The sequence below is a fragment of the Lepidochelys kempii genome, chromosome 9 (genome assembly GCF_965140285.1).
Source record: "Lepidochelys kempii isolate rLepKem1 chromosome 9, rLepKem1.hap1, whole genome shotgun sequence".
Lineage (NCBI taxonomy): Eukaryota > Metazoa > Chordata > Testudines > Cheloniidae > Lepidochelys > Lepidochelys kempii.
The window spans coordinates 12,034,116-12,061,843 of record NC_136388.1 but is presented as its reverse complement, the minus strand read 5'-3'; the positions used below and the strand labels follow the sequence as shown (position 1 = coordinate 12,061,843).

Here is a 27,728-nt window from a genome sequence, read left to right as displayed (position 1 = left end):
TGTAAATAGAGAGGACATGCAGTACAGTATTAGATTTTTATTTTGTTTTGTAATTTTGACGGATAACAGCATTAATTTTTAAGCATTTTTCAATTTTTTTCCAATTTAAATGTTCACGGTTGTGTAAAATTATGGGTTTCAAGCATTTTTTCAGTTTTTATCAATTTAAATTTTCACAGAACTTATGGAGGGTGGTCAGACAGTAATTATGTAATGGCAATAGCTGAGATTCAAAAAGTTAAAGCTTTATAACCATTAATACACACATTGTCCACATCACATGTCAAAATATACGAAGTAAATATCCTGAAATCAAACTGTAATAAGTTCTCAAGCACAATTTTTCTTACTTGCCTATCTGTAAATTTAGATAGAAATATTTTTGTCAGTTTGTGCGTGTGCAGCAAAATCAATGTTTGCCGACATTTACCGATACAAATCTAATCCTTCCAAGCCTATAGGTATTGCACAATCACTTAGGGCATGAGAGTGAGCTAATTATTATGAAAAGGCCAGCTCATCTGAGTGATGCTGGTGCAGGGGATTGGTTGACGGAGACAAAGGAACAGTGCAAGTTACTAGAGTTCCTTCAGCAGCTGGGAATTACATACAAGAGAATGAAAGGGAAGGAGGGGAGAGGTTTAAAGTCCATAGACAAAGGCATTGCTCAGTTGGGAATGAAAGAAGTTAAATATCACTGATGAGAGAACAATTGTTCGCTAGTGCCCTGCCCCACCCCTCCAAAACCTCTCCTGTTTGTAGTGAGATTTGCCAGGCGACCTTTCTTGCCACCACTCAGTTGCATTTCCCTTTTTTCTCTCTCCTCCATCCCCCTTGCACTGGCTATGAAATGTAATCACAAAAAGTCAGCCCTTGCTGAAGCAAAAACAGAGATAAATGCATCCACAACCCTAGTGGGTTCTACTGGGATATTACTGCAGCTGGCTGGCCTCTGCTTTGGAAAATGTCTTTGTGGGGTTAGGTGCTCAACCTGCAGCAAACCTCCTGAGCTCGTCTGAAAATCCGCCCAGTTATTTTGGTGCTTAAATGGGAACTGAGCTCTTCTGAAAATCTGGCCCCACGTGGAGCCTGTGCTCTTCTGAAAATCTGATCCTATATAGCTGTATTTTTGTAAAATATTTAGGGGGAGATTTTCAAAGGCAAAGAGGCCAGTTTTGCACCCGATTCTCATTGACTACCAGTGGGATTATGGCATTTTCAAAGGCACTGCCCTCTGTGCCTTTGAAAATGTCCCCCTTAAATGCTTATTGGTCTGAAAAAATACATTCTTCTGTATTTATACCCAGAACTGGAAAGGGCTGTCCAAGGTTAGCCTTGTTATGGACATTTACAGGAGATCTGATTTAATGAGCCCCACACAACTCCCACGGGCTCCCACTGATGTTGTCAGTGCTCAGCACTTTTGACAATCAGACCCTTCGTACCATTCTGCAAAGAGACACAAACAGTCAGTTCTTTCCAGCACTGGGTAGTTATTCAGCAGTCAATACCACCTGCATCCAGTGTCGGATATACGCTGTAACCCAGCAGCACAGACAATTCAGGAGTCTAAGGGAGTGAGACACTGTCTACAGTATGCCTTGATTACATTCATTATATTCTGTTTCGTAAGGAAACAGCAGCAATCTGGGCCCAGTGCTACTTCTATTCAGTTCAATGGGAAGGGTGACCAGACATCCCATTTTTAAAGGGACAGTCCCATATTTAAGCCCATCTACAGGTGTCCTGACTTTTTTTAAAAAAAAAGATAGGCAAATTTTCCCATATTTTCTGTCTCTCCCCCCATCAGTACTGGTGGGTCCTGCTGCCGGCCGGATCCCTGCTCGCCAGCTGCCTGCCCACCAGCGGTGAGTGGGGGGGCGGTCCAGTGGCCGATAATGGGGTAGGTTTGCAAGGCTGGTGGCGGGGCAAAGCTCGAACGCGTGGAGCCGGCCGCTCCCCCGCTGGTCCATCAGCACAGCCCCCGCTGCGTGCCGGCTCTCATCCAGCAGGACCCTGCCCCCCCAGTCCCGTTTCCGGCTGGCACTGGCTGCATGCAGTGAGCTGCGGTGGCTGGTGAGTGCAGGCCGGCACGAGGTGTCAGCCGGTTACGTGTCACCTCGGCTACCCAACCATCGGCCCTTTACGTGCTCCCCCTCTCGCTATCCTGTCTCTGCTTTGCCCCTTCACACACACCTTACCCCTGCTGCTCCTCCATATTCCTGCTCACACACACACACACACCCCGCGGGGCACATCCAGTGCTGTGGAGAGAACCAGCCTGTGATTGGAGTGCTCAGCTCACCAACAGCTTGGCCGGCAGGTTCCTTCATAGAATCATAGAAGATTAGGGTTGGAAGAGACCTCAGGAGGTCATCTAGTCCAACCCCCTGCTCAAAGCAGGACCAACCGCAACTAAATCATCCCAGCCAGGACTTTGTCAAGCCAGGTCTTAAAAACCTCTAAGGATGGGCTGGTGCCCCAGGAAAGCCCAAGATCTTCTGGCCCAGGGAACTGGCCAGGAGGAGCTGAGCCTTGAATGTGCTAAAGCCCCGCCCAGCACTGGCACAGGGAAGCCTCTCTGCTCCTCAGCTAAGCTCTGGAGTGGCGGGAGGGGAAGCAATTTCCAGCCTGGTCATGCCCCGAACCTGCAGGCTCCACAGCAGGTCCCCGAGCAGGGGCTTAGCACCCTTTTCACCCCCACTCCCCGCATGCCCTGGATCCTGCCCCCAGGGAGCATGGGGCTGCTCCATCCTCTAGGCACCCTCCCCTGCTGAGCCACCTCTCTGGCTGGGTTCACTGAAGCCTCTGCAGTCAGGTTCCCTGGGCCCTGGTGCACAATGCATCCTTAGGGCTTAACCTCTTCTTGCTCACAGGAGGCAGCTGGGTTATGTTGGTGACCAGCAGCAGCCTGGAGGTGTTAGCTGTCTTGCGACACTATGCGAGCAGAAAGGGACAAGCTGCTTTCAGCTGGGGGGATGGCAGAGAGGAGAGAGATGAGCTCTTCAAAGACATAGGCCAGGTCATCCCTTTCCCCCAACCCCACTCCCCTGCGGCTGGAAGCAGCTCCTGTCCCTTTCCTCCCGCACAGTGCCGAAAGGCTGCTGCTGGCCACATTCTGGTGTGAACCCTGGCAGAAATCGGAGGGGGACATGTGTGACACACACACACACACCCCCGCCACGTGTTGCCTTGGGAAGACATGGCGCCAGGTACCAAGAGAGGTGGGTCTGTCCCAGGGGCTCTGCCAGGCATGGAGGGTGGAGAGCGTCGGCCAGGGAGGGTCGGGTCAGTCGGTCACCCCCCCGTATGGGAGAGGTGTACGGGAGTGTGTGTTTGTGTCACCTCTCCCCATGTGAACCCTAAAGCCTTAAAGATAAGAAGGTAAATAAAAAGAACCCAATTATGCAGTATTTCTTTTTCACAGGGGCTCAGTCAACTTGATGTTAATTTAAATGTTTGTACTGCATAGTTCTGATTGATTGCCGTTGAACTCGCTTGAATACAAGTAATTTTACCAAGTGCCCTGTATTCAGCATAGGGAAATATGGTCGCTCTATCAATGGGAGTTTTGCCATTGGCTTCAGTGGGAGCCGTTGATGGCCTTCTGTGATCAGCAGCTGCCATTACACATACAACAGTTACTACCTCTCGTTGCACTGGCAAGACAGTAGTTACCATTGCTGCTTTTGACACAATGGATCTGGGTTAATTTCCCAGTCATCTCCGTACACCCATATCTAAGGTGCTCTTAGTGCCATGCAAGTAATAAATGATATTCTGTGAGGGTGAATGGGATGGAATAGAAAACCGAAATCAGAGCATCTCAACTACGGTCTCAGAAATACAAAAGGAGAGGAGTTAATGGAGTGCTAACAAGAGGAACTCTATGCTTTGCAGTGATTTTAGTACATACAAGGTCACCATCTCAAATAAGGAGTGAATTGTAGAGAAACAACCCCCAAAAATGATCCCTTCATAGGAATTTGTTTTTCAGGCATCATACAGGGAAATTATGGGATGGAGCAATAAGATGCTCCCATAACAAAACCCCACAACCACAGACTTTTGAGGGGGCGTATCTTCAAAAATAAGCACCTAATGCTCCAATCCTGCAACCATTTTTATGCACCTGAGCAACTTTACACATGAGTAGGCTACTCTCCTGTAAAGTTACTCACAGGCATAAGTATCTGAAGGATTAAGGCCAGAAACTGCATATAATGCATGCTCATTTTAGAGATTGTTTTTTTCAAATGTCACCCTTTAAGTTTTGGGAGCCCTAAAGAAGGCTGTTTAAGCACTCGCTCATTTCTCAATTGTCTTCTATTATTTTTAGCCCAAGTTCCTTTGCTTGGCAAACCTGAGGAATGTCTTTTTGGAGGGTTTTATGTGACCTTGTTTGGCCTGATCTAATGCAATGGGAGTCATTCTATAGACTTCAGTGGGCTTTGGATCAGGCCCCCAGTTGAGTTTGCTTGTGTTACTACAGTTTTCATTACAACAAACATGATGCAACCACATACAGATGTGCTGGTTTTTTTAAATAAATGAAAGGGACAGAGGCTGCTGAGCACAAAAGGTCACTGAGCGTTTAGCACCGGGAACCTTGCAGGTGAGAGGGAGGTTTGGATTTGACCTCTATATTCAAGGATTTCAGGTACTAAAGACGCCTGGCATGAGGTAATTTGAATGATATCCACATAACAACTGTGATATCAGAGAACTGAATCGGGATTCAAAGTTATTTAGAATAATACAAGCACATGTGTATTCCCATCTGACATCCGCATGACCATGCTGTCAGATTAGGAAGTGTCTAACTTAACTAACCCATTAAACCCATTAAGGATGAGACTTCTTGGTCTGATTCGTGGTTGTTTTCAAAATCCAAAGTATGTCCTTCTAGCTCGGCTGGTAGATTATTGTAGATTTTCTATGGGAGACGTGAATTAGGGAGGCAATCCTGAGAGTCCTATTCCTCACATCTTCAGTGCGCCCAGACCCTGCCAATTTGGGACCTATTTGGGACCATCCACAGCTCCTAGGACTGTGTTGGGTGTTGTAGACGATCAACACCTCTCAGGATGGGATCTCGAGTTCTCAGCTGCCAAAGAGAATGTAGGAATTAGCACATACATGGCTATACTGAGTAAGGGCAAGATTTTGCATATAAAATGTAAGATGGGTGGAGAGGAGTAATGCTGGCTGTTTAGAGGGTCTCTGAGCCATTCATCCCTCTAGCACACCCTGCTTCTCCTTTTAAAAAGATATAATTATGAACCCCTCTCTAATGTATGTGACAAATTCAGCATATGCACAGGAGCACTGATTCGACCACACCCTCAAGTCAGAAGACCAGACCCCTGAGACTTTAGTGTATAGAAGGATGCATTTGGCAAGGCCCCCTCCTATCACTGTGGCTGGTGCTAAGAGGATGTAGTGTCCTTTGTGATGGAGAATGAACAGTTCTTGACTGTAATGAACATAAACAGGATTCATTATTCAAGCCACTAGATTCGAACAGACCCTAAAGTTCTCCTTGTCTCTCTAGTTCCCAGACTGCCAAGACATAGCCTGTGCGGCCTAGTTTCATTGCATAGGGTCTCCCTAAGCTCTTGCCTGGACTCAGATATCATATAAGGTGCTGACTACACTGCAGAGATACTGGGAATTGAGAGGAAGAGATTCCCTCTGCTCTACTCCCATCCTACACAACACAGCCCTGTGTAATTTTTCTCTCGTAGTAGTCACGTCAGAATGTGCAGTCATCCGAGCTGCATCAGATGAGAGCCATTTGATAGGAGAACCTGGGGATTTATCAGGTGGAAATGGCAACTGAGAAACAGTAGGAGGAGCAAAGACCTTTTGTCCACCTGGGCTCACTTACATTAAGTTCCTTTGTACACAGGGAGAGAGAGGACCTGGGAGAACCCATGTTCTCATGCTTAGGACTTTAAAGAAAACAATTAGACATGTGGAGAGTTATCATATGAGCTCAGTTATTAGAGTGAATCATCAAGATGTAATGGCCGGGATGCATTGATCTGTGACTCCATTTATACACACTGCAGTAGTGAGCTCATTGTGTCCAAGCAGCAACAGGAACAGAAATCAGCTGCCTAAGCATAGCTCTCTATCGGCCCAGTGAGAGCAGCTCCTCCACTGTGCTAATGGTTCACATCTGACAAATCCCACCCAACAGAGAGGCACATATTACACATATGCCCAAACCACTCCATCACACAGCCACATACTACAGAGTGGATTTTAGTAGGATCGTCCATTGTGTTGACCTGAAGGACAGTTGTCCCCGTAAAATAACTTTGCTACTCCAGCTGAAATGAGGGAGTGGTGCTTCTGCTGGTGGCAGGACATGCGGCTTATGGGTTAGTTTGTGATTTGGACTACACACCCACACAAGCGAGTCAGATGTGGGTAAGATCTCCCATTATGCCACTGTGCAGGCTACCCAGGCATCGAGTGAGGGTTCATAGCTGTAAACAGGTGCTACATACCATCTGACTGCTTTCACTGCAAAAGATGGGCCAGGAATGTAGGGAGTGCACAGATCCGTGGCTCCACCCCCTCTTACTTTTTCTGGTTGGTGCAGGGAGAGCATCAGAAAATGCTGCCGGTTTCGACCAGCAGCAAGTTCCCCCACTAACCCGCTGGAGCAAGGGGGAAGCAGGGGAGCATACTTAGTGCTGTATCTCCTGGAACTGCTGCATGAGTTGGTGCATCTGACACACCACCACGTTCTCAGATCCGTGCCTCAAGTCACCGTCTAGCCATATATTTGCTCAGTGTTCAACTGTTACCCACACTCACTTATAGCAGCAATTCAGGGGATGAAGACATCACATAAAATGCATCAAATTCCATCTTTTTTTAGGGCTTTTCATCAACAATGGCAACAGAAAAATAGTTGTCAATGCTTCTGGCATGACCTCATCAGCAGATGCTTATTCTCCGTGGCCCCGGGGTCTTGAAAACATAACTGGCAGATTTTCCCCACACACTGCTCAGTTTTCCAGTCACCTTGTAGGTAGATTGTTTCTACAACATACCTTATAGTCCAACTTTTTACCTTTCATTGCACACTTCTTGGCTACAAGCCACATGGGAAACATTTGTAACTATTTTCAATTAGCTGTTTGTTTTGAAATCGTCCATTTAAATCACTTTTATGTTCTGGTGACATTAGAGACTGATTGCACTGTGCCTGGTTTACATCTACAGACTGACATAAGTCAAGCTGTGTGATTGGCTAATGTTCTGGAACTGTATGACTATTGGTACCTTACTGCCTGCTTTCATTTGGAAGCAATGCATATCTTAATAGCAGCTATCAAAGTTAAATACATTTTGATAAATAATAGAAGGAGTGTAACATTTGACTATTATTTTAGATCAGTGCTTTTTAAGGCAACAGCATCCAATAAAATCACAAAAGATTCCCCACAACACCACAGAAAATCTCAATAGGCTGAATTACTGTTTAGTTTCCAATGAAGGAAATAGTAGCAAGTCTTTAAGGAGCCAGGTTTTATAGAGAAACCCTGGAAATCTAAGGAAGTAAATTAGAAGTGAACTCATAAACTTGGGAAAGAAAATTGTTATCTGGAGAAGGTAATGACTAGAAAAGCTCAAAGAAAAAACAGTTGGCATATCAGTAGTAATAGAAGAAACGTAGAGAGGAGGGGTGAAATCCTAGCCCATTGAAGTCCATGGCAAAACACCCATTGACTTCAGTGGAACCAGGATTTTACCCATTGTATTTTAGGTATGTTGAAATGTTTGAGCGTTTCTAACAAGAGCTGGGCAAAACTTTTGCTACAAAACACCAAGCCTCATGTGCCTTTTCTAGTTTTGGTTCTCACTATAAACTCAAACTCCGTTTAAATTCATCAGAAGTATTGCAAAGGTTTGGGGACCTGTGGTAAAATTATCTTCTTGTTTCTAGTGGACATGGAGGTCCCATTTATGATTTTCCATCAAAACCATTCTTTTTAAAATGACTGCAGTATTATCCCTGTATGCAGTAGCAACGCTGTTGGAAATTGCATTGTTTGATCTATTAATGTAGATTACATGCGACTGGTTTTTTCTAATAAGAACAAGTGAAATGTGATAGTTTCAGTGTAGATGAGTTGCAGGTTTGTTAGAACCCAAAATAATGCTCATTCTGATGCTGCTCACCTGCCATTTTGCAGACGGTAGAAGATGAACTACTTCCGGGTGGTACTACTATGGCCATTTTATGGTGGTGCCCAGGCTCAAAGGTATGCGGCTTACATGCATCGGGTGCTGCCTGGAAGATTCAAAAGAATCTTAACAGAAAACACAGAAGCTTATGATCAGCTTCAGGTTTGTCAGTACATTTTAAACCCAAAAAGTTTGAGAGTGTTTGAAATGTACTCAAGTACATCCCTCCCTGTCACTCTGTCCCCATGACCTTTGAATCATCAAAGGCCTGGAGATGAAAGGACATAGGAAGTGAAAAGGACTTTCTCAGCTGGAGGGGAGAATAGTTTATTGTATTTTTCTTAATTGCAGGGGAAAAGTAGCTTTGGTGGATAATTTTCAGATAGGGTATTAATTGTAATGCGTAAGAGGTATTCCCATGAGTTACATTTCAAAAATAGAAAATAAGGGCCTGATCCAAAGACCATGGAAGTCAATGGAAAGACTTCCATTGTCGTCCATGGGCTTTGAATCAGACTCCTTTACTAACCCACAGGCAAATGAGAAAGAATGTGTTATGAGGTCCCCTCAGACATTTCTGGGTGAATATTGTCTTCTGGCCTGGCTACTATAATGAACTTAGCCCTGAAGAAAATACCCAGCAAAATGCCTAATAATGTTCAGGGGAATGGGGCAAGAGCTGGAGTTAATGGGTCAAAATTCAACTGTGGAGTAATTCTATTGGAGTCGATGATACATCAGAGATGGATTTACTGAGCTGGCCCAAGTGTCCAAATGTTTATATTTGCAATATAAGGATTTTACCTTTTCAGGAATGACTGTAAAATATTTTGGAAGTGAATTAATTCCCTGCCAGGTCAGAATGAATCCACTGAAAAAGACATCTGAGGAACCCTTCTCACCTATGAGATGGAAGTGGTGGTGGAACTACCCACCCTTTAGAGGGTTCACTGGTTAAATATGAACTTCACATAAGAATGTATTATTTTCAACCTCAGAAATATTTACCAAAAAATCAGGGATCACGATCTACTGGACAAAAGGAAAACAGTCACAGCTCTGAAAGCAGGAGAAGATCGGGCCATACTCCTAGGACTGACTATGATGGTGTGCTCCATTATGATGTACTTCCTCCTGGGAATTACGCTGCTGCGGTCATACATGCAGAGGTATATTTATTATGGTTACACTGTTCCTGGAATTTCTGGTTCGGCTGATTTCATTTCCCTCCCTGCTTTGACCTTTTAATGATTTCTCTTCTCCTCATGCTGCCCTTTGATCAGGATGGCCTGATTCTCCTCTAACTTACACGGTTATAAATCAGGAGTAACTCCACTGCAGACAAGTGAGTTGTATTGGTGTAAGCAAGAGCAGAATCAGTGCTACGGTATCTGACAAAACCCTAATCACCTGTTTTAGATTTGTCACTGTTTAATTAGAGTGGGAGGAAAATGAACAGTTTTGGATTCTGAAAACACCTTCTCCATCACAATATAGATTTTGTGTAATATCTTTAACAGCTGGTCTGTGGCCTCCTGGAGTCCATAAACTATGGAGTGGCTATCGCTGTAAAATAGAGCCCCTGTCTATTCAGGGATATGATACTGTAAGTATCAGCAGGGAGCAGCAGTAATATTCAGTGGCCTAGAGAAACAATACCCTTTCAAATGAAAAATGGAAATTTAATTTGGAAAACGGATCATGCTATTTTATAGCATTTAGTTCCCATGTAAGCTAATTCCTTCATTTTAACAAGTAAAATCCTGTTGAAATATAGTAATTTGCTAGAAGTGAGACATCATCTTTCATCGTTATTATACTGCATGTAATTTTTCTGATGTCCTTCCACAGCTTCCCTTCTTAGCTAAGGACCAGAAGGTTTGCCCTCTGATTTACTGGCTGTGCTTCAGAATAACTTTCAAGTATGAGCCCTACTTAGACTCCATTCTAGACTTGTGATGGAGCTGTCAGCAGTGCTTTTCTATTCTGATCCATGAAGACATGGGAACAAAGAATGTGCCGTTCTGGATTGGACCATCAGTCCATCAAGCCCAATATCCTACCACTGCCAGTGGCCAATACCTGATTCTGCAGAGGAAGCGGGGGAAACATCCATTGTGTAATGCTGTACCTGCAGGAAACTATCCCTTCCTGACCTCTGCAATGCTCAGGATGAGCAGTGATGCATGAGGATTAGTTGCCCTGCATCTTATTCCCAGGCATAAAATTATTCATCCCTTTTTAAATCCAGACAGATCTTAAACTTTAGAGACAGAGATCAAGCCTGTTTAAACATCCAAGAGTGTTTACATTTCAAAATCACTCTCTCTCCCAGACCTCCTTAGCAATATCATTGTCAATTATGGAGGCTGTTAATGTCAACATTGCTTTTTTGGAAAGATCAGTTATGTTAGGAGCTATAGGACATATTGTCCAAGTATATCAAAGCACTTTGAAGATATTAATTAACTAAGCCTCAAAACTCAGCTGTGAGATAGGTGTAATTATAACCCTTTTATACATGAATAAAATAAGGTACAGAGAAATAAAAGTGAAGGAGCCAGGAATAGATCCCAGGAGTCTCTGTCATTTCTCCTGCAATAGCCATTAGGCCACACACCTTAAAGAGAACAATTCCCCCACACACACACACACACACCAAAATACATCTTGCCCTCATGGGCAAAAATCCTACACTTTTTCATAATCATTAACAGAATTATCATGCCATAATTGAACTTTAATTATCAACCATTTTTAATACATGGAACCTACAACTATAATTGTTACCAGAGCAAAATACTTAGTAAGAGAATTATCCAGGAGATCATTTAAATCACTTAACATATAATCTTGTCACATCTTTAGTTAATTCAGATTAACTTTCCTGAGTGTCCCTGTGTAGACAAACCCTGATTCATACTTGGTCCACAGCTTGCAGAGTTTGGGAATACTTTGCTATATCAGGGAGAAGGGTTGACATGTTCTCAAATGAGCTATGTCCCAACCCTTCTGTGGCAGAAAGATAGGACAGCCTTTGCAATGTAAGCGTGAAAGGTGCCAGAACATGTTGGGGCTCCCAGCAAGGTTCAGAGGAAGATCAATGGGAGAGGGGGACCCCCACTGGACACTAATGGAATTTCCTGAATAGCTGTCAGTTGTGATACTCCAATGACCTTTGTCCCTAAGAAAAGCCTAGTCATAGATTGTATTTTCTTATTTCCATCTCAGTAGAAATAAGGTTCATGATGCAGTACCTATCAGGGAGGTTCAAATGGTACATTTGCTCCCTGTTAAGCTCTTATGTACCCAAGATAGACCAGAAATTCTCCAGCATGATTTCTCAAAGTGATTTATCTTCTTCAAAACCTAGTGAGACCTGTACCAGAAGAAAAAGTATTCTGACAAGTAGCATTCCATATGGTGGTGGAGGGCCATATGGTACAATGTGTCTATGAAACCGTGAAGGTATTTTCTAAGTACTTCACCTTTAAGAGTGAATTGGTCCTCCTACTCTGCCTTGAGGAGTGCACTCTCAGAGTTAATTCAAGGTGGCTGCCATTAATGAGTGAGCTGTGCAGACCATGGTCTCTCCCAGGCATGTTTTACATTTGTTCTTAGCTTTCTTTGTTCCCTTTAATCTCAAATAAATGTTCTACAAACTAAAAGTTCCTGTCTGCTTTTTGTCTATGGAAGAACATAACACGTGCCCATGCCCAGTCAGTGTGGTGCTCTGTCTCCCTCTAGTAGTGGCTAGGCCAATTAGAGATTGATTAATCTGCTAGAGCCTTGGTTAAGAGACCAGGTTAAATCCCTACTGCCAACAACCCACCCAAGTGTGTTGCCATTACATGCATGTGAAACCACTGTATTTGTATTCCTGAGACATTACCTTCACATGCTACAGAATAATAATCCATTCTATGATGGATGAGCTGTACTGAGAATGTAAGTCCACCCTGTAAGCAACAGTCTCATGAAAGAGCTTCTCCCCCAACGACTTACAGTATCATATCCCTGAAGGTAACACCCGGCTCTGTTTACTACTTTGCTGCCCATTTTTGCTGTGATTTGTCTAACCTGTCTCTTTTCTACCTAGTGTTTGGACAGAAGAGGCTCAGTGCACACTCCTCAATGCATCCATCACAGAATCATTTAACTGCTCATTTAGCTGTGGTCCAGACTGCTGGAAAATCTCTCAGTACCCCTGCCTACAGGTGTACGTTAACTTAACTTCTTCTGGGCAAAAGCTCCTACTTTACCATACTGAAGAGACGATGAAAATTAATTCTGAGGTAGGAACATGGAACAAATTCCATCTCAAATGGATTTCTAGAGGGCTGTTCATTTTGCAGTATCCATTTTCTATTTTAAAGTAACGAGGCTTCTAGCCCCTGCCTTATGTCTCCCAGTAGATCTCTATTCCTCCTTCATAAATGTTCAGCAGGGGCAGCAGAATCAGCTGTGTTAGCTGAACTCTTTTGTTGAATTGCTGTGGGGTGGATTGTGCCTTATTCTGCACAAACATTCCCTCCTGTGAAGGAGTCAGGTGCAGCTTCAGTCCTCACACTCCCGAGGTACCAGGCCTAGGAAATTCATGCACAGACACAGTGCTAGAAACCCCAAAGAGGGGTAGAGTAGAATCAGTACAGACCATCGGGTATGTAGAGTCTCTCATGGTAGAGAACAGATTTTAATGATTATAGAGGATTTTTTACTGAGGCTCCTGGATACAGACAAACCCTGTGGTTCTCCCTGGTGTTGCGTTAGCCTGGCAACTTAAGGTATGTCTACACTGCATTTTGAAGTCCGTGGGAGCAAACCTCCCATGCCGGGTTGACAGACCTTTGAAGTTGTAGGTCAGGCTCTGAAGCTTAGGGAGGGAGGTGGGCTTCAGAGCCCACAGTCCAGCCCAAGCTGACTTCAAAGGTCTGTCTACACAGCTATTTTTAGAGTCCTAGTGTGAGCCCCACTCGCTGTCAAACGAGGCTGGGAGGCTCGCTCCCGCAGGCTCCAAAATGCAGTATAGACAAAAGGTTAGTGTCACCATGCAGGGTCCCCCCAAATCCTGGCCTGGAGTGAATAGCTATGGAGTTGGTTGCTGATTGCCAGAGGGACTACGTGTTACACCCTGTTACAAAGGTATAGCACATACCACTGTTGTGTGTCTCTCCTGCAGAGTTAGGACCTGCCGGAGGCAAAGTGCCCCCTGGGAGATGCTGCTGGTCTGCTGTCAGTCCTCCCCTTCTTTTGCCAATGCGGGCAGTGACTTAATGACACAATCTCACCCTGAGTGTCTGTCACATTGATATTCTAAGTGAGCTGTGTACAAGTCAATGCACATTTTTCGTATGGTTGTACTTTATACTCTAACACCTCTAGCAAAGTAAATACAGCGTCCATGGTAGTGAGAATAGAAGTGGCCTTCTCGATGTGGAGCTAAGTCTAGCCAGCATGGCAACAGAGGTAGGTGATGGCTCTATATCTGACAGTAGACAGGTCTCCATCGTGGACATGGCAGGCAAATTCTGCTCTCTCTCTCTTACACCGCTGCAGCCCAGTTGAGGTCAGGAGAGTGTTACCCATGGACCAAGGAGTGCAATTTGGTCCCCTGGGTGCCATGAAGATGCTGAAAGTGTATCAAAGGGATATTGTCATGATAAAAATCATATAAAAATAACAGCTGAGATTCTCAGCTGGTGTAAATCAACATAGCTCCATTTACACCAGCTCAGTTTTACTCACCTGTTTTATTAATACCTTGAAATTATTTCAAAATCCTGAGCAAAAAATTGTTCTCTGCACCACTATTAATCCAGAGTAAATTTAATCCAGTGGGTCTGAGCCAGATCAAATATCTTCAGGAGACTATAACGAATGTCTCCCAGAAATTACGAGTACGTTTGTGCTGGTGACTCATTACTATGTGTATCAGGGCTTGTTAATGTTCATGACTGTGGCGAGTGACCATCTGCAGATGGCTGTTTGTATTCTTTTAAGTAGCAGGGGATTGAGGTCAGAGCTTCAGGAGCTGCCTTTCATCTTGGCATCCACAATTATTTGCACAAATTATTGCAAGCCCAATTTTGCACCTGCAGTTACTTGAGGATGCAGTTAAAATCATCCCAGGGCCCTCCACTACACCCCAGATGATATGCATCTGGACACAATAACAGAGGCCCAGTTCAAACTGAGCTGCAAATACATCCCATTCAGTTACACCAGGCTGAATTTGACCCATTGTGTTTCTATTTGAGGCAGCAGTTCAGCTGACCAAATTACCTTTGTGTATTAAGATGAAGTGATATTGAAATTAGTCAAAGCATTTAATGGTTTCACAAGGCTAGTTATTCGGTTGGATAATTAACTCTTGTAGTTGGGATACTAGTTCCTATGAAATCAAATTGTGAAACAAAGGATAATGCCCCAGCCTTCTGTCTGTTGTAAAGTCCAGCAGCTACTAATTCTCTATCCAGTATTACTTTAGAAATATGGTTCTTAGAGATCAGTTTAGCCAGTAAACAGCAGAGACTTGGTTTGCTGGCGATGTATGCGCAAACTCCAGTGAAATTCATGCTGTATTTTGATTACAGCAACTCAAATACATTTTGGTCCTACAATGCGTATAAACAAATCAAAGGATTCTGTATAGATCTCCAGACTCTGCCGTTTGAAGATTTTTGTTTGTCTAAATCTATTCTTAAATTCTCCCAAACACAGCCTCCCCTTAATCTAATGTAGGCACAGTTAATACTTCCCAAGCCCAAGGTTGTTTTACAGGTTAAACTTTGCTCTCAGGAGGATTCCTAGGGTTTTTTTCTGATTTGCTGGTGGTTCTGTGATCAGAATCCAAATCCAGTATTAAATGGGACTTGGCCCTCAATATTAATGTCTTTTAAATACCAGACTTCTTGAAACTTGATGGAATTAACATAGACTCCAAGTTTCAGCACACTCAAATCAGCACAACAAATCTCTGCTACCAGGCTAGCAGTCCTCTCCTCATCGCAGTTCTGTGGCTACATTATTTGGGCCACAACCAGGGCACGCACCCACCCCTGCTGGGCTGACAGCTGTGCAGTCATAGCAGTTACAGTTGAGGTCAGGGTCACACTGACACATCCTGTTAGTATATAACTGTGACTCTTATCTAGCGATCAGTAACCACTTCATTTTCTTCCCTCTTTTGTCGTCAGTCTGTGCTGGAAAGCTAAAACTTTGGTCCCAGACAACAATGAAGTACAAAAAACAGAGTCTGGTCCTGTAGTGGCCAGACTGATATATTTAGGAAGGTCTGAGTCATTATGGTACTGAGATGCACTATAGGGAGAGGTGTCTGGGTCACAAGGCACAATGCTAGGCTACAACCACAGGCCACAGTAGACGTGCTGGCCATGTCTGCACTGCGGGGGCTATGACGGCATTGCCCTGTAGTGAAGATACAGCCTACTTTGATGGAAGGGGTTTTTCCATCACTGTGGAAACATCACCTCCCCAGGCAACAGTAAGTAGGCTGATGGAAGCATTCTTCTCTCAACCCAGTTGCATCTATGCTGGGGGTTAGGTTGGCATAGCTACATCACTCAGGGGAGTGATTATATTGACCTACATTTTAAGTGTAGACCTGGCGGTCACCTCATAAGAACATAGAAATGGCCATAATGGGTCAGAACAATGGTCCATCTAGCTCAGTATCCTGTCTTCCAACAATGGCCAATACCCGATGCTTCAGAGGGAATGAACAGAACAGGGCAATTATCGAGTGATCTACCCCTGTCATCAAATCCCAGCATCTGGCAGTCAGAGGCTTTGGGACACCCAGAGCATAGGATTGTGTCCCTGACCATCTTGACTAATAGCAACTGATGGGCCTATCCTCCATGAATTTATCTCCTCCTTTCTTGAACCCACTTATTCTTTTAGCCTTCACAACATCTCCAGCAATGAGTTCCATGGGTTGACTGTGCCCTGTGTGAAGAAATACTTCCTTATGTTTGTTATAAATCTGCTACCTATTAATTTCATCGGGTGACCCCCTGGTTCTTGTGTTACATGATGGGGTAAATAACCCTTTTTCTCCACACCAGTCATGATTTTATGGACTTCCATCACATCCGCCCATAGTCGTCCCTTTTTCCAACCTGAACGGTCCCAGTCTTTTTAATCTCTCCTCACAAGGAAGCTGCTCCATGCCCCTCATCATTTTTGTTGCCCTTCTCTGAACCTTTTCCAATTCTAATATATTGTTTTTGAGATGTGGTGACCAGAACTGCATGCACCGTTCAAGGTGTGGGCGTACCATGGCTTTATATAGTGGCATTATGATATTTTCTGTCTTATTATCTCTCCCTTTCCTAATGGTTCCGAACATTGTTAGCTTTTTTGACTGCCGCTGCACATTGAGCAGATGTTTGCAGAGAACTATCAATTATCCAAGATCTCTTTCTTGAGTGGTAACAGCTAATTCAGAGGCCATAATTTTGTATGTAGAGTTTGGATTATGTTTTCCAATGTGCATAGCTTTGCATTTATCAACACTGAATTTCATCTGCCATTTTGTTGCCCCATCATTCCGTTTTGTAAGATTCCTTTGTAACTCCTCACAATCTGCTTTTGACTTAACTATCTTGAGTAGTTTTGTGTCATCTTCTAACTTTGCCACCACACTGTTTACCCCTTTTTCCAGATCACTAATGAATGTATTGAACAGCACTGGTCCCAGTACAGATCCCTGGGGGCCCCTGCTATTTACCTCTCTCCACTGTGAAAACCGACCATTTATTCCTACCCTTTGTTTCCTATCTTTTAACTAGTTACTGATCCATGAGAGAACCTCCCCTCTTATTCCATGACAACTTACCTTGCTTAAGAGACTTTGGTGAGGGACCTTGTCAGAGGCTTTCCTGAAAGTTCAAGTACACTATATGAGCCTGATCACCCTTGTCCATATGTTTGTCAGCCTCTCAAAGAATTCAAATAGATCGATGAGGCATAATGTCCATTTACAAAAGTTGTGTCGACTCTCCCCCTAGAGCAGGCATATAAGCCACTTCCTTCTCCCATATAGTGCTGGAAGAAACCTGCATTAAGTAACATTAATACTTAGCATTGCATCCCTTGGATTTCAAAGCATCGTTATCCCCACGTTACAGCTGGAGAAGTTGTGACTTGCCCAAGGTCACACAGGAAATCAATGCAAGAGCCCAGTTTTCTGATTCCCAGACTGATGCCCTCTCTACTGGAGCACACTACCACCGCAGTGTTGGTCTTGGGTGCTGATTGGCCCAGTGGAGAGCCATTCTCTTATGAAACACCAAGGCTAGAAGACCCTGCTGTACACTCCAGCATTGGCAAACAGCATTAATTTCCATCACTGTGGTTCAAGGCATCCCATCATTTTATCTGTATACTGGTCCGTCAGCCTAGGAAAAATACAAGCCAACGTGCTTTCAGGATCCCAAGCATCCTAAGCCAGTTCACCCCATGTGCAATATTCCTCATGTTTCTGATACTAGTTTTGGTTTTGAAATGAAGGGGCATGCCCCTTTCTTGTTATCTCTAATTCTTTATGTACCCTTCCCACCTTGTTTTTCCTCTGTATTTATAACCTCATCTGCAGACACCTAGCAAGCAATAATATATACTGCTGCTGTGAGAGGCAGGCTAGGAATAGCTGATGGGACTTCCCCGCTGCTAGACCTGACAAGCTGCCATCCATTCAACAGGTTGGAGAGGGGCCTCATGCACAGGAGAGAGGAAGTGTACACGAGAGTGCTTGATTTTCTATGTGCCAACAGGGTCCTGGTGGTCAGTTTCCTTCCACCTCATCATATTCCTAAGACCCACCTCCACCACTCACCCACAAAAAAAACCATGCAGCTGCCTCCCTGATCCCAAACATTACTGACAACACTATGACAAGAGCTGCACTTACATTCCAGAAGGTCAACACACGTGACCTTCCAAAGGTCAGCCTAAACCTGCATAATCTTTCCAGCTCACTGCATACCCCCCCTACACACACACACAGTGCAGTGTCTGCAGCCACGCTCTCCACTTCTCTCCCTAGCTCAGACTGAAGAAAATGCACTTTGATTTGAAATAATGATTACTCTAGAAGACTCACGGTCTAAAATAGCTGTCTTCCCAAAAGGTTAAGGGAAGGAGTAGATGCAATTTATAGTGAGATATATAATGCACTCCTGTCAGTTTCTGATCAGAATCAACAGGAAGTCAATGGGTGTCGATTGAGCTATTTTAATCTCCCCAGAAGATCACACAAGATTTTTCATTCCTCTCCCTGTGCATGTTTTATTTCTAGCCTTTAAAGACTATTGCCTAGCTCCTTGTCAATCCTACAGCCATAGCACTCTCTTCTCAACTGTCAGCTGCTAGCAGCCTCTGGGGAAAGTAAACAGGATCAGCAGTCTCTTCTATTCAAACTACTGAGTCATTCTGTTACGCCTTGGAAGTGTTGCAGTACTTCAAGCAGTTGGGGAAAGGCCTGATTCTGATCTCTCTGTATATCAGTTTAATTCTTTTTCTCCACTGGGGTTACTCCTGATTTATATCCACAGAACATAAGTGATATCAGGAACAGACACTATGTATCAGTAATCACTGTTATATCGCACTGTAATCAAAGCCTCCAAGCCCAGAACAAACCATTGTGACCATTTAGTTCAGGGGTGGGCAAACTTTTTGGCCCGAGGGCCACATCTGGGTATGGAAATCGTATGGTGGGCCATGAATGCTCACAAAATTGAGCATTGGGGTGCAGGAGGAAGTGAGAGCTCTGGCTGGGGGGTACAGGCTCTGGAGTGGGGCCAGAAATTAGGAGTTCAAGGTGCGGGAGAGGGCTCCAGGCTGGGGCAGGGAGTTGAGGTGTGGGAGGGGGCCAGGGATGCAGGCTCTGGGCGGCGCTTACCTCAAGCAGCTCCTCCCAGAAGCAGCAGGATGTCCCCCCTCCAGCTCATACATGGAGGTGCAGCTAGGCAGCTCTGCGCACTGCCCCGTCTGCAGGCACCACCCCTGCAGATCCAATTGGCCCTGTTTGCTGGCCAATGGGAGCTGCAGGGCGACGTTTGTGGCAGGGGCAGTGTGCAGAGCCCCCTGTCTTCCCTATGCATAGGAGCCGGAGGGGGGCTGTGACATTGCTTCCGGGAGCCATGCGGAGCAAGCCCTCAACCCCACTCCCTCGCAGGAGCTCCAGGGCCGGATTAAAACGTCTGAAGGGCCGGATGCGGCCCTCGGGCCGAAGTTTACCCACCACTGGTCTAGTTGGACCTCCTGTATAACAGAGGCCATAAAACTTCCCAAAAATGATTCCTAGAAATATTTCAAGAAAGAAAAGTCCAAACTGAACCAGCTGCAGAAAAGGGCTGCCAGGATGATCAGAAAAATGACGAGCTAAACTTATGAGAAAATTTTGCCCAAGGAGAGTTCAGTGGCAGAGCTGGGATTCTAACTCAAAGCTACCATTCTCTTGTCTTACACATCCTTCCCTTCTCCCTTGTAGACCATCCTCTTCTCTTTGGGGGTCAGCTGGCTAAATGCCAAATGTGACTGGTAGAGCAGTACGAGAGCAAAAAGTCTACCCACCGTTGTGAAGTTTTTCCCAGCTCTGCTGCAGCCCAAGGTTGCTGTGCTGATCCAAGGCCCCAATGTTCTGAATCAACTGTTATTCAGAAATGATAATGGGATCTAGCAGGTACCCACAAAAAGTTCAGTTACCTTTAAACCTGCTGACGTATGAGTACTGGGAAAGAGACAGTAGCAGTGAGCCACCCATGTTCCACTCTCTTTTCCCATTTTCCCACCTCCAGGGGACAGTATTTCTTCAAATCACTAAGGGCTTTCTGGGAATTAATGATGAGTCAAAGAGGCAAAGCTCTCTTCTTTGATCCATGCTGCATATCTCTCTTCCACTGTTTGTCTGAGACATAAATTGAGGTCCTTACCAGACCATATGATCATTAAAGTTCCCATACCAAATTTTAGAAGAGCAGGATCATTAACCATAGTGTCCAGGCTGAATTCCACATCCAGTAATGACATTCCAACCGCCTATACAGCCTGCAAGTTCCACTGGACAGGACAGTGCCCTTCCCTTCCTGTCCTAAATGATGGGCTGCAGAGACACCAATTTTCCATTAGTGTAACTCCACTAGCATAAATGGAATTACTCCTTACGGTGGTGTAAATGAGACTCTGTATTTCCATCGCCTATTTCACAGAGACAATGTGAGGTTTAGTTACTTCATAGGCCTCATTACACCACTCTCCCTTACACTGATGCAAATCAAGAGTAACACACATTTGAAAGTGGTGGAGGTGAAATCAGAATTTTGCCCCTGGTTCAGTTCTCCAGTTTGGAGAGACATTCAGAAATCTGGACGCTTATCTGAATTCTCCAAACCTTTGAATCTTAAAAGTTGGACAGCAAATCTTACAAGAATGAGTTCTCGCCATAGATCTCCAGTTCATTCTGTGTGTGAACACATTAGAAACATCACAAGAACCGCTTTGTACTTGGGAGGCTTGGTATTTGAAAATCATCTTGCCATGAATAGCCTCGCCTGGGTTGGTATGTCTACTGTCCCTGGCATCAAAAGACTCATAGAGTTGGAGGCCTGGTGTTGTAATTCATCTGCATACTAATAGTCTGGGCTTCCTAGAATATATAAGCACCTAGGCATTACTAAAGCAAAAGGCAAACAAAGCTAAGCCCCCAACACCTCTCTCATTCCCTTCCATAACCAAAATCCAGTCCAGCAAATTCAGTTCACAGTTATTCCCAGGCTGAGTGTTTATACACTGTCTATGACCAACACTGGATGGAAACTAAGAGCTAGATTATGGCCTGTGTTGTCTGGCTATGTAGGGCCTCTGAGCTGCTTCCCTTGACCTTGGGTCCAGCAGTCTGTAGTCAGGTGGGCACTATTGCCCAGATCCTCCCAATGGGAGATAGGCCCAGATCCTCACAGATGTTTAGGCGTCTATGTGCCTGCCATTTCTTGCCTCAAGCAAGTGGATGGGGAGTGGCTGAAGAAAGGCAGAGAATGGACAGAGCCTTGTTTAATCTCATCCTCTCCCCTGCACAGCTCAGAAGTAGTAAGCAGTTACCTGCGGACAAAGGCCATAGCAGTGAAGGAATTGTGACTCTCTGGGGCGTTATTACGGCCTAGAGATTTTCTAGGTGTGTTGGGGCAGCTATATACCACCCCTCCCACAGGGCAAATTGGAAAAGAACAATTGAGTCCTAACAAACTACACAGAATTGGCCCATGATTAGAGGGACTGATAACATTAAAAAGGCCAAATATGTACCATCTGGCTTGGCTCCATTTGCAGCTAGGGGGAAGACAGGCTACTACTGGAAGGCTGTAAACACCAAGCATGCAAAGGAATTACTGAGAGCGATATATTGCCAACCTCAAATATTCAAAAATCATGAGTCAGGCCCCTAAAAATATCGGACCGGTTTAAAAATCATGAGATTTTAAATAATAAATTTGGGGTTCTCTTTATTTTCCATCTGCTTTTTGAGCCTTTAGGCTGTACTTGGGTCAGGCTTTTCTCCACAACCATGAGAGCCAGAAATTTACTTTTTAAAAAAATGAAGGCTTAGATGCTCACCTAATCACAGGAATCCAGCACAGGGGGCTTTCAGAACAAAACCTGAATATCGACACTCGCAATAAAATCCCAAGAGCTGCAAACGCTGAGGTTACAATTGCCAGTTGAAGCAATGGGATATAAAGGAAACCACAGGCTGACCCGAATTAAACATTTCCTTACAATGCAACCTATCAGGCTGTGATCTGTGAGGTTCTACTGGGAAATTGGAGAAACGTCGTGGCGGGCAAAGCACTGGAGAATATGCTGGAGGGAACAAACCTTCTCTAGCAGGAAGATGGATGAGATGCGACCTCTCTGGTCTTTTCCATCTCTAGTTTCTATTGCTCTATGAAATATTCATAAAAGAAGTGCTGATGTGCTGTACCCTTAATGCCGCAGTCTGCTAATGCCATCCAGCATCTCTGCTGCACTGGAAATCAGATTCTCAGCTAATAAACTCACCAATGAATCAATCAAATCCTGTTACAAGGTTAATCTATGGGTTGTTATTAGGGCAGCAGGACGTTATGAACAGTCATGGCATAGTCATAAAAGAGAGCAGGGAAAGTTTATGAAAGTTGATATATTTAAAAAAATCAAAAGTCACAGGTCATATGATTTTAATCAAAATGTCTTTTTCCTTTGCAAATCTCACTTGATAAAATTTAATTAATAACCAAAACCCACTGACAGCTGTTCTCCCAATGCAGGGAGATTCAGCCATGCAGCAGTGCTGAGAGGGGTCTGAGAGAGCAAGAGAGCTACCCACAGACCAAATCAATCACGGAACCCAGGATCACCCTCTGGCCATGTGACAAACCACTGCCCCTAATTACAGGACACATTCTGCATGGATGTGCAAAAAGGAAATGTATAAGAAGTTTCCACCTGTTCCCAGTTTGTGGTCATGTACAGGGGTTTGGCCACTACCTCCCTGGGGAATGAAATACCTGCTTGCTCCATTCTGGTGCTTCCCTCTCCCCTGGGGCTAAGTGTCTGTAAGAGGGTAGGGTGAGGATTACTCCATTAATATCTGTATAGAACTTTGAGTTCCTCAAATGGAAACCGCTATAAAAGAGCACACAATTGTGACCATGACTATGACTATTTTACTATTCATTTAATTGTACTGTAGTCTTATGAAATCTCTTGCTGGAGATTTTCCTGTTTGTCATCTGAAATAGTATTTAGTTAGAGACATTTCTTTTCCTTTTAATTTCTTCCCAGTGTTCCTACATCCCCAAGTGTGGCAAGAACTACGAAGAGTCCCTGTCACTTGTCAGTGTTGTACTGGAAAATTTCAGGAAGTACCAGCGCTTCTTGTGCTTTTACGACCCAGAAGGCATTCAGAAGAATGTGATATTAACCAAACTTTACAGTTCCAACGTGCTGTTCCACTCACTTTTCTGGCCAACATGCATGATGGTTGGTGGGGTTGCCATCGTTGCCATGGTAAAGCTGACTCAGTACCTCTCCCTCCTCTGTGAGAGAATCCAAAGGATCAACAGATAAAAGCAAAAACTTCTCTGAGATGTATTTCAGCTAAAATACTGTTTTTTCATTCTTCACCAAAGAACCTTAAGTTTGTAACGTGCAAGTCTGTTATAAGTTCCTTACTATACTCTTATAAGTAGAGCAATAATGCAAAAGCTGTTCTATATGCAAACATGCTGTTATTATTATGCAGACAACAGGAAAGAAATACTGTTCGTGTTGGTTGTCTATCTGATCTCATTTTATGCCGGAACGAGTACTTCTTTCTTTTCTACAGCCAAAATAGGGCTCGGTGTGACCATTTGCCAAGCTTTGTCAATGAACACATCAACATTTCAGTGTAACATTCTGGGGGAAATTCACCCCGTGCAGAGGTCTAGCAAAAGGCCTGGGCATCATTTATGTCCCATTTAATCCTCAGGGCATGCAACGAATGGCTCTGGAGGGAATGAGGGGAAGAAAAGTACAGAACCTATGTCTTTTTATGGTAAGAGGGAATAGACTGGATGCATACACTACTGACAGCTTAAGTGGGACTTGCATGTTGCTTGTGCTGGCTCTCCCTGCAAAGGGGAAAATTTCACCCTCTGGTATTTTAGGTCTTTTGTAAAACACCTTGGAGATGGATATTTGCAATATGTTTTCCTCACATCACATCATCTACAGAAGCTACAGCCAAAAACAAAGAAAATTCAACCAATTTCAGTTTCTACTCCAAGCTGAGCACTGAGCCCTATTGCTGGAGATGGGACCAGACACCTTATGTAAAGGTTTATTACGCATTTGTCTTGTATTTGCTACCATATCACTGTAAAGAAAAAGAAAAACACAATCAGCTATTTTTTCATTTTTTACTTCCAACTATTTTAACTTTTTTTACTTGATTATATAGATATATAAAAAGAAAAGGCTACATAATATCTAATTGTGTATTGTAACTTGATTATGTTTTTTTTTTTCCTTTTGACTAACTGGAAACTGAGCAGTATAACTCCTGTATTTATTACATTCAAACCCTGGAAAAGACCATAACATCAATGAGCAGCAACGTGGGATCTTATCCAATATTCACACTGACATTTCAATCAGATGGAGGTCTCTCTTACTGTGACATTTGTATTGAAAAAAATCTCCTCCACTTCATTAGATCTATTAATTGAATTGTTATACAATAATCATAATATTTCTGGAAATTATGATCGTTATGCTGTGCTGGCTGAAGTGACTTTCATTCCAAAATGTCCAAGTGTAATATGCGGTATTGGAAAATTTGAGATGCAAACTAATATGTAGTCCTAGCTGTCATGTATGTTCCATGGGGGCTTTACCGATGTAATTCCATGCACACTATGTGAACATCTTTGGCATAATTTATTTTTATTTCCCTAGTCACAACTTTCCATGTTGTTATACTCTACAGACAATCTCAACGTTTTTTACCTTGCACCTAAACTGAAGGACAAATTTGAGGCAGTCTCTCTGATTACCCCATGAACTTACGATAGAATATTTATAGGAAATTATTTACAGGTACATTCAAAAGAAGGAGATTCCACTTTTTTTCCCTTTTTTTTTGCCAAAAAGATAGCAGAAGGAGAAAATCCAGAGTCTTCTGTCTAGCTCATCCATATAGCAGTACCTTCTTCCATGATGTAGTATTGAAAACTTTAAGGTGTCACAAGATTTTACAAATTGTACAAGTGTAGTCGGAGCTGTAAAAATAAGTTCACAGCAGTGGATTTAACCTGCAATCTTGTAATCCATGGTATGATTTTTCTTAGGCAAATAAATTCCTGGGGGTGGGGGGTGTAATCAGGGCTCCAAAAATATGTAATAAAAATATTAAATTAAATCTTCAGGATTTCAATACCTTTTCCATTCAGAACTGGTTTGTTTCAACGACTTTTTTTTTAAGATTCTTTTGCCATAAACACAGGATTGCAAACCATCTGTAACATGAGAGGGAGTTTGTAAAAGTTTCTTTGTGAAAGCTATCTATCTATTGTAGGGTTTTGTACAGCCCTTCACCATGGTATCTGGGCAACTTTCACATTTTTTAGATTGACAGTGGAGAAGCCCCTAGTGGGCTTCAAGAAGTCACCTTTTAAATTCAAAAGAACTCACAACATTATTTTGTACAAGGCCAGAAAATCTGATTGATGCTTTATTTTCTCCCCTGGAGAGTTCCAACATAGAATAGATGGAGATAGAAGTCTGTAGAGGAGACGAATCCTAACACTCCGGTGCAAAGGGATTAATCAAGATCAAGGGCAGCTGAGGGAATGTTTCCGTTGGTACATTGCCTGGCTTTTACTAAAGATACTGTAAGAGAGGGCAAAAAGGTATGATATGTGCCCCCAAAGTGGAGGAGGAAAATCCTCAGAGTTACAATCGGAATTTTGTAAGCAGGAAACCGCAAGAAGAGCTATCAAGAGCTCCATTGCATCTGAATTACAGGAGCTGCCACAGGTAAGAGCCAGTTGTGCCCAACAATATCACAACAGAAGGAGGAAGAGTGAACACAACTGCTATTCCAAGTAAGTGCACGTGCAGTAGTGGGAGGCAGAAGACTCTGCAAGGCAAGCAGAGATTTCTCCAGTTACAGAAGATGCTGAAGGAGAGCTGAGGCACTTGCTTGGCCCAGACTGGTAGGAAGTCCTTTGCAGTTCATTTTTAAAGCAGGTTGGGAGGTGGTGGGGCCAAGGACTGAGCCCAAAGTTGGAAGTCAAGAAATCCTGAGCTCTGTTCCTGGTTCTGCCACTGACCTGTGTGACCTTGAACAAGTCACTTCACCTCTCTGCTGCAGTTTCCTCATCAAATAGGGATATTTGCTGAACCTACCTTGCAGGGACGGTGCAAGGATTCATTGACTAGTGTTTGCGCAGTAGTTTAAATATATAAAGGACTACACAGTGTAATCACTAATGATTATTATTAAAGCATATCAGAAGAGGGTCCAAAAACAAAGGAGGTAGCCAGGCTAGGCCCACCCAGTGGCATTTAGCAAAGGCCTCTTGGCAGGTGTCTAAAATGTAGCATGCCATGGGAGATTTTATTTTCGTTCATTCAAAAGTGGATGCTTGCTCCACCAGTAAAAGAGGCTGATTTGTGTTCAAATTTGCTATCCTAAATTGCCCCTTTTCTTATATAAAAACTTCCGTGTCTTCTGCAGCACTACCTACATCAGAGGAAGAACTCAGCACTCTCCACTGAAATTGTTGCAAATCAAACATTCTGCCCAACACTATCTAGCAAATAGCTGTAATAACACAGGATTCTTTAGGAAATTACTGACACAAACACTGGCCATTTACATGATGGTTTACGTGATCGGCAATAGAGTAGCTCTTTAGTTCCGTGTGTGACATTTTAGGGGCAGTGATTGTGCCACTTTTTGTTTCTAGTGACAGGAAGCTGATTACTCTTGACATTTACACATCAAATGCACTTTTCAACATGTTGTGCCATAAACATTTTACCAGCGTTCCTGTGGGTGAAACATCTTGACACTGTTGCAGCCTGTAATCATTTTGTTGACATTAACAGACAGATCTGTGGGATAACAAAATAACTTGAGTAATTGAATGGAGTGAGGTAAAACAATAATTTAAAAGGAATTATCAGTCTGATCACTGGCACAGTTAGCCCCCTACTGAAGTATCAGCATTTCAAATACAGTTTAGGCAACTCCTGCTGCCCCGGAGAGATTAATTTCAGTCAGAATATTTGCCTGAGCTATTTCTTTCTCTACCTCATTTTACCCCCTCTTGCTCATTTCCCATGAACAGGAACTGAGATTACTCTGGGCAGATCAGTTGGAGCCGAACGTCCCCATTGACTTTCTACACAGCGTCATCAACATTATCTAGTGGGAAGAGGAAGCAACTGGGATTCACAGGTTCTGTGTGGCTCTTCCACTGACCATGACCAACTCAATTAACCCCTTTGTGCCCCAGTTTGACCATCTCTGAAGCATGTGGTGAACATTTAATGCTCATAAGGCACCTGAGATCCTCTACTGGATGCTATATAAAGACAAAGGGCCAGATTTACAAGTATTTAGATGCTGTAAGATATAGATAGGTGCCGACTGGAATTCACAAAAGCATCTATGCCCTGATCTATGCTGCAGAGTCAGGTCGACATAAGGCAGCTTACATTGACCTAATTCTAAAATGTCGCTCCCGCTGACGTAACTCGCCCATTACGCAGACTTAATAACTCCATCTCCATGAAAGGCGTAGCGCTTAGGTCAATGTAGTTAGTTCGAAGCAGCGTCAGTGTAGACCCTGCATTGCTCACATCTCTCTGCCTTTCAGAAGCCATCCCACAATGCCCTACACTGACAGTTAAATCAGCGCACGCGCTCCTGGTGAAAACGTGCACTGCTGACCCAAGGAGCGTAG

The 27,728-nt window shown here is 43.7% G+C and overlaps 1 protein-coding gene across 5 annotated transcripts in view; it reads left to right on the top strand.

Moving 5' to 3' along the window:
- KCNMB2 (potassium calcium-activated channel subfamily M regulatory beta subunit 2) overlaps positions 1-25,139 on the top strand; it is a 236,348-nt gene extending 211,209 nt beyond the window's left edge. For 3 of the 5 annotated variants that reach the window (XM_073359328.2, XM_073359329.2, XM_073359326.2), the window contains exons 3-5: positions 9,207-9,377; positions 12,308-12,503; positions 23,056-25,139. In XM_073359328.2, coding sequence (XP_073215429.1) covers positions 9,207-9,377; positions 12,308-12,503; positions 23,056-23,340 — 652 coding nt within the window. In that variant the 3' untranslated portion in view covers positions 23,341-25,139. Of the gene's footprint in view, positions 1-8,214; positions 8,286-9,206; positions 9,378-12,307; positions 12,504-23,055 lie in introns of those variants that run through there. The other 2 variants (XM_073359332.2, XM_073359327.2) reach the window with 2 other exon arrangements.
- The last annotated feature ends 2,589 nt before the right edge of the window (positions 25,140-27,728 follow it).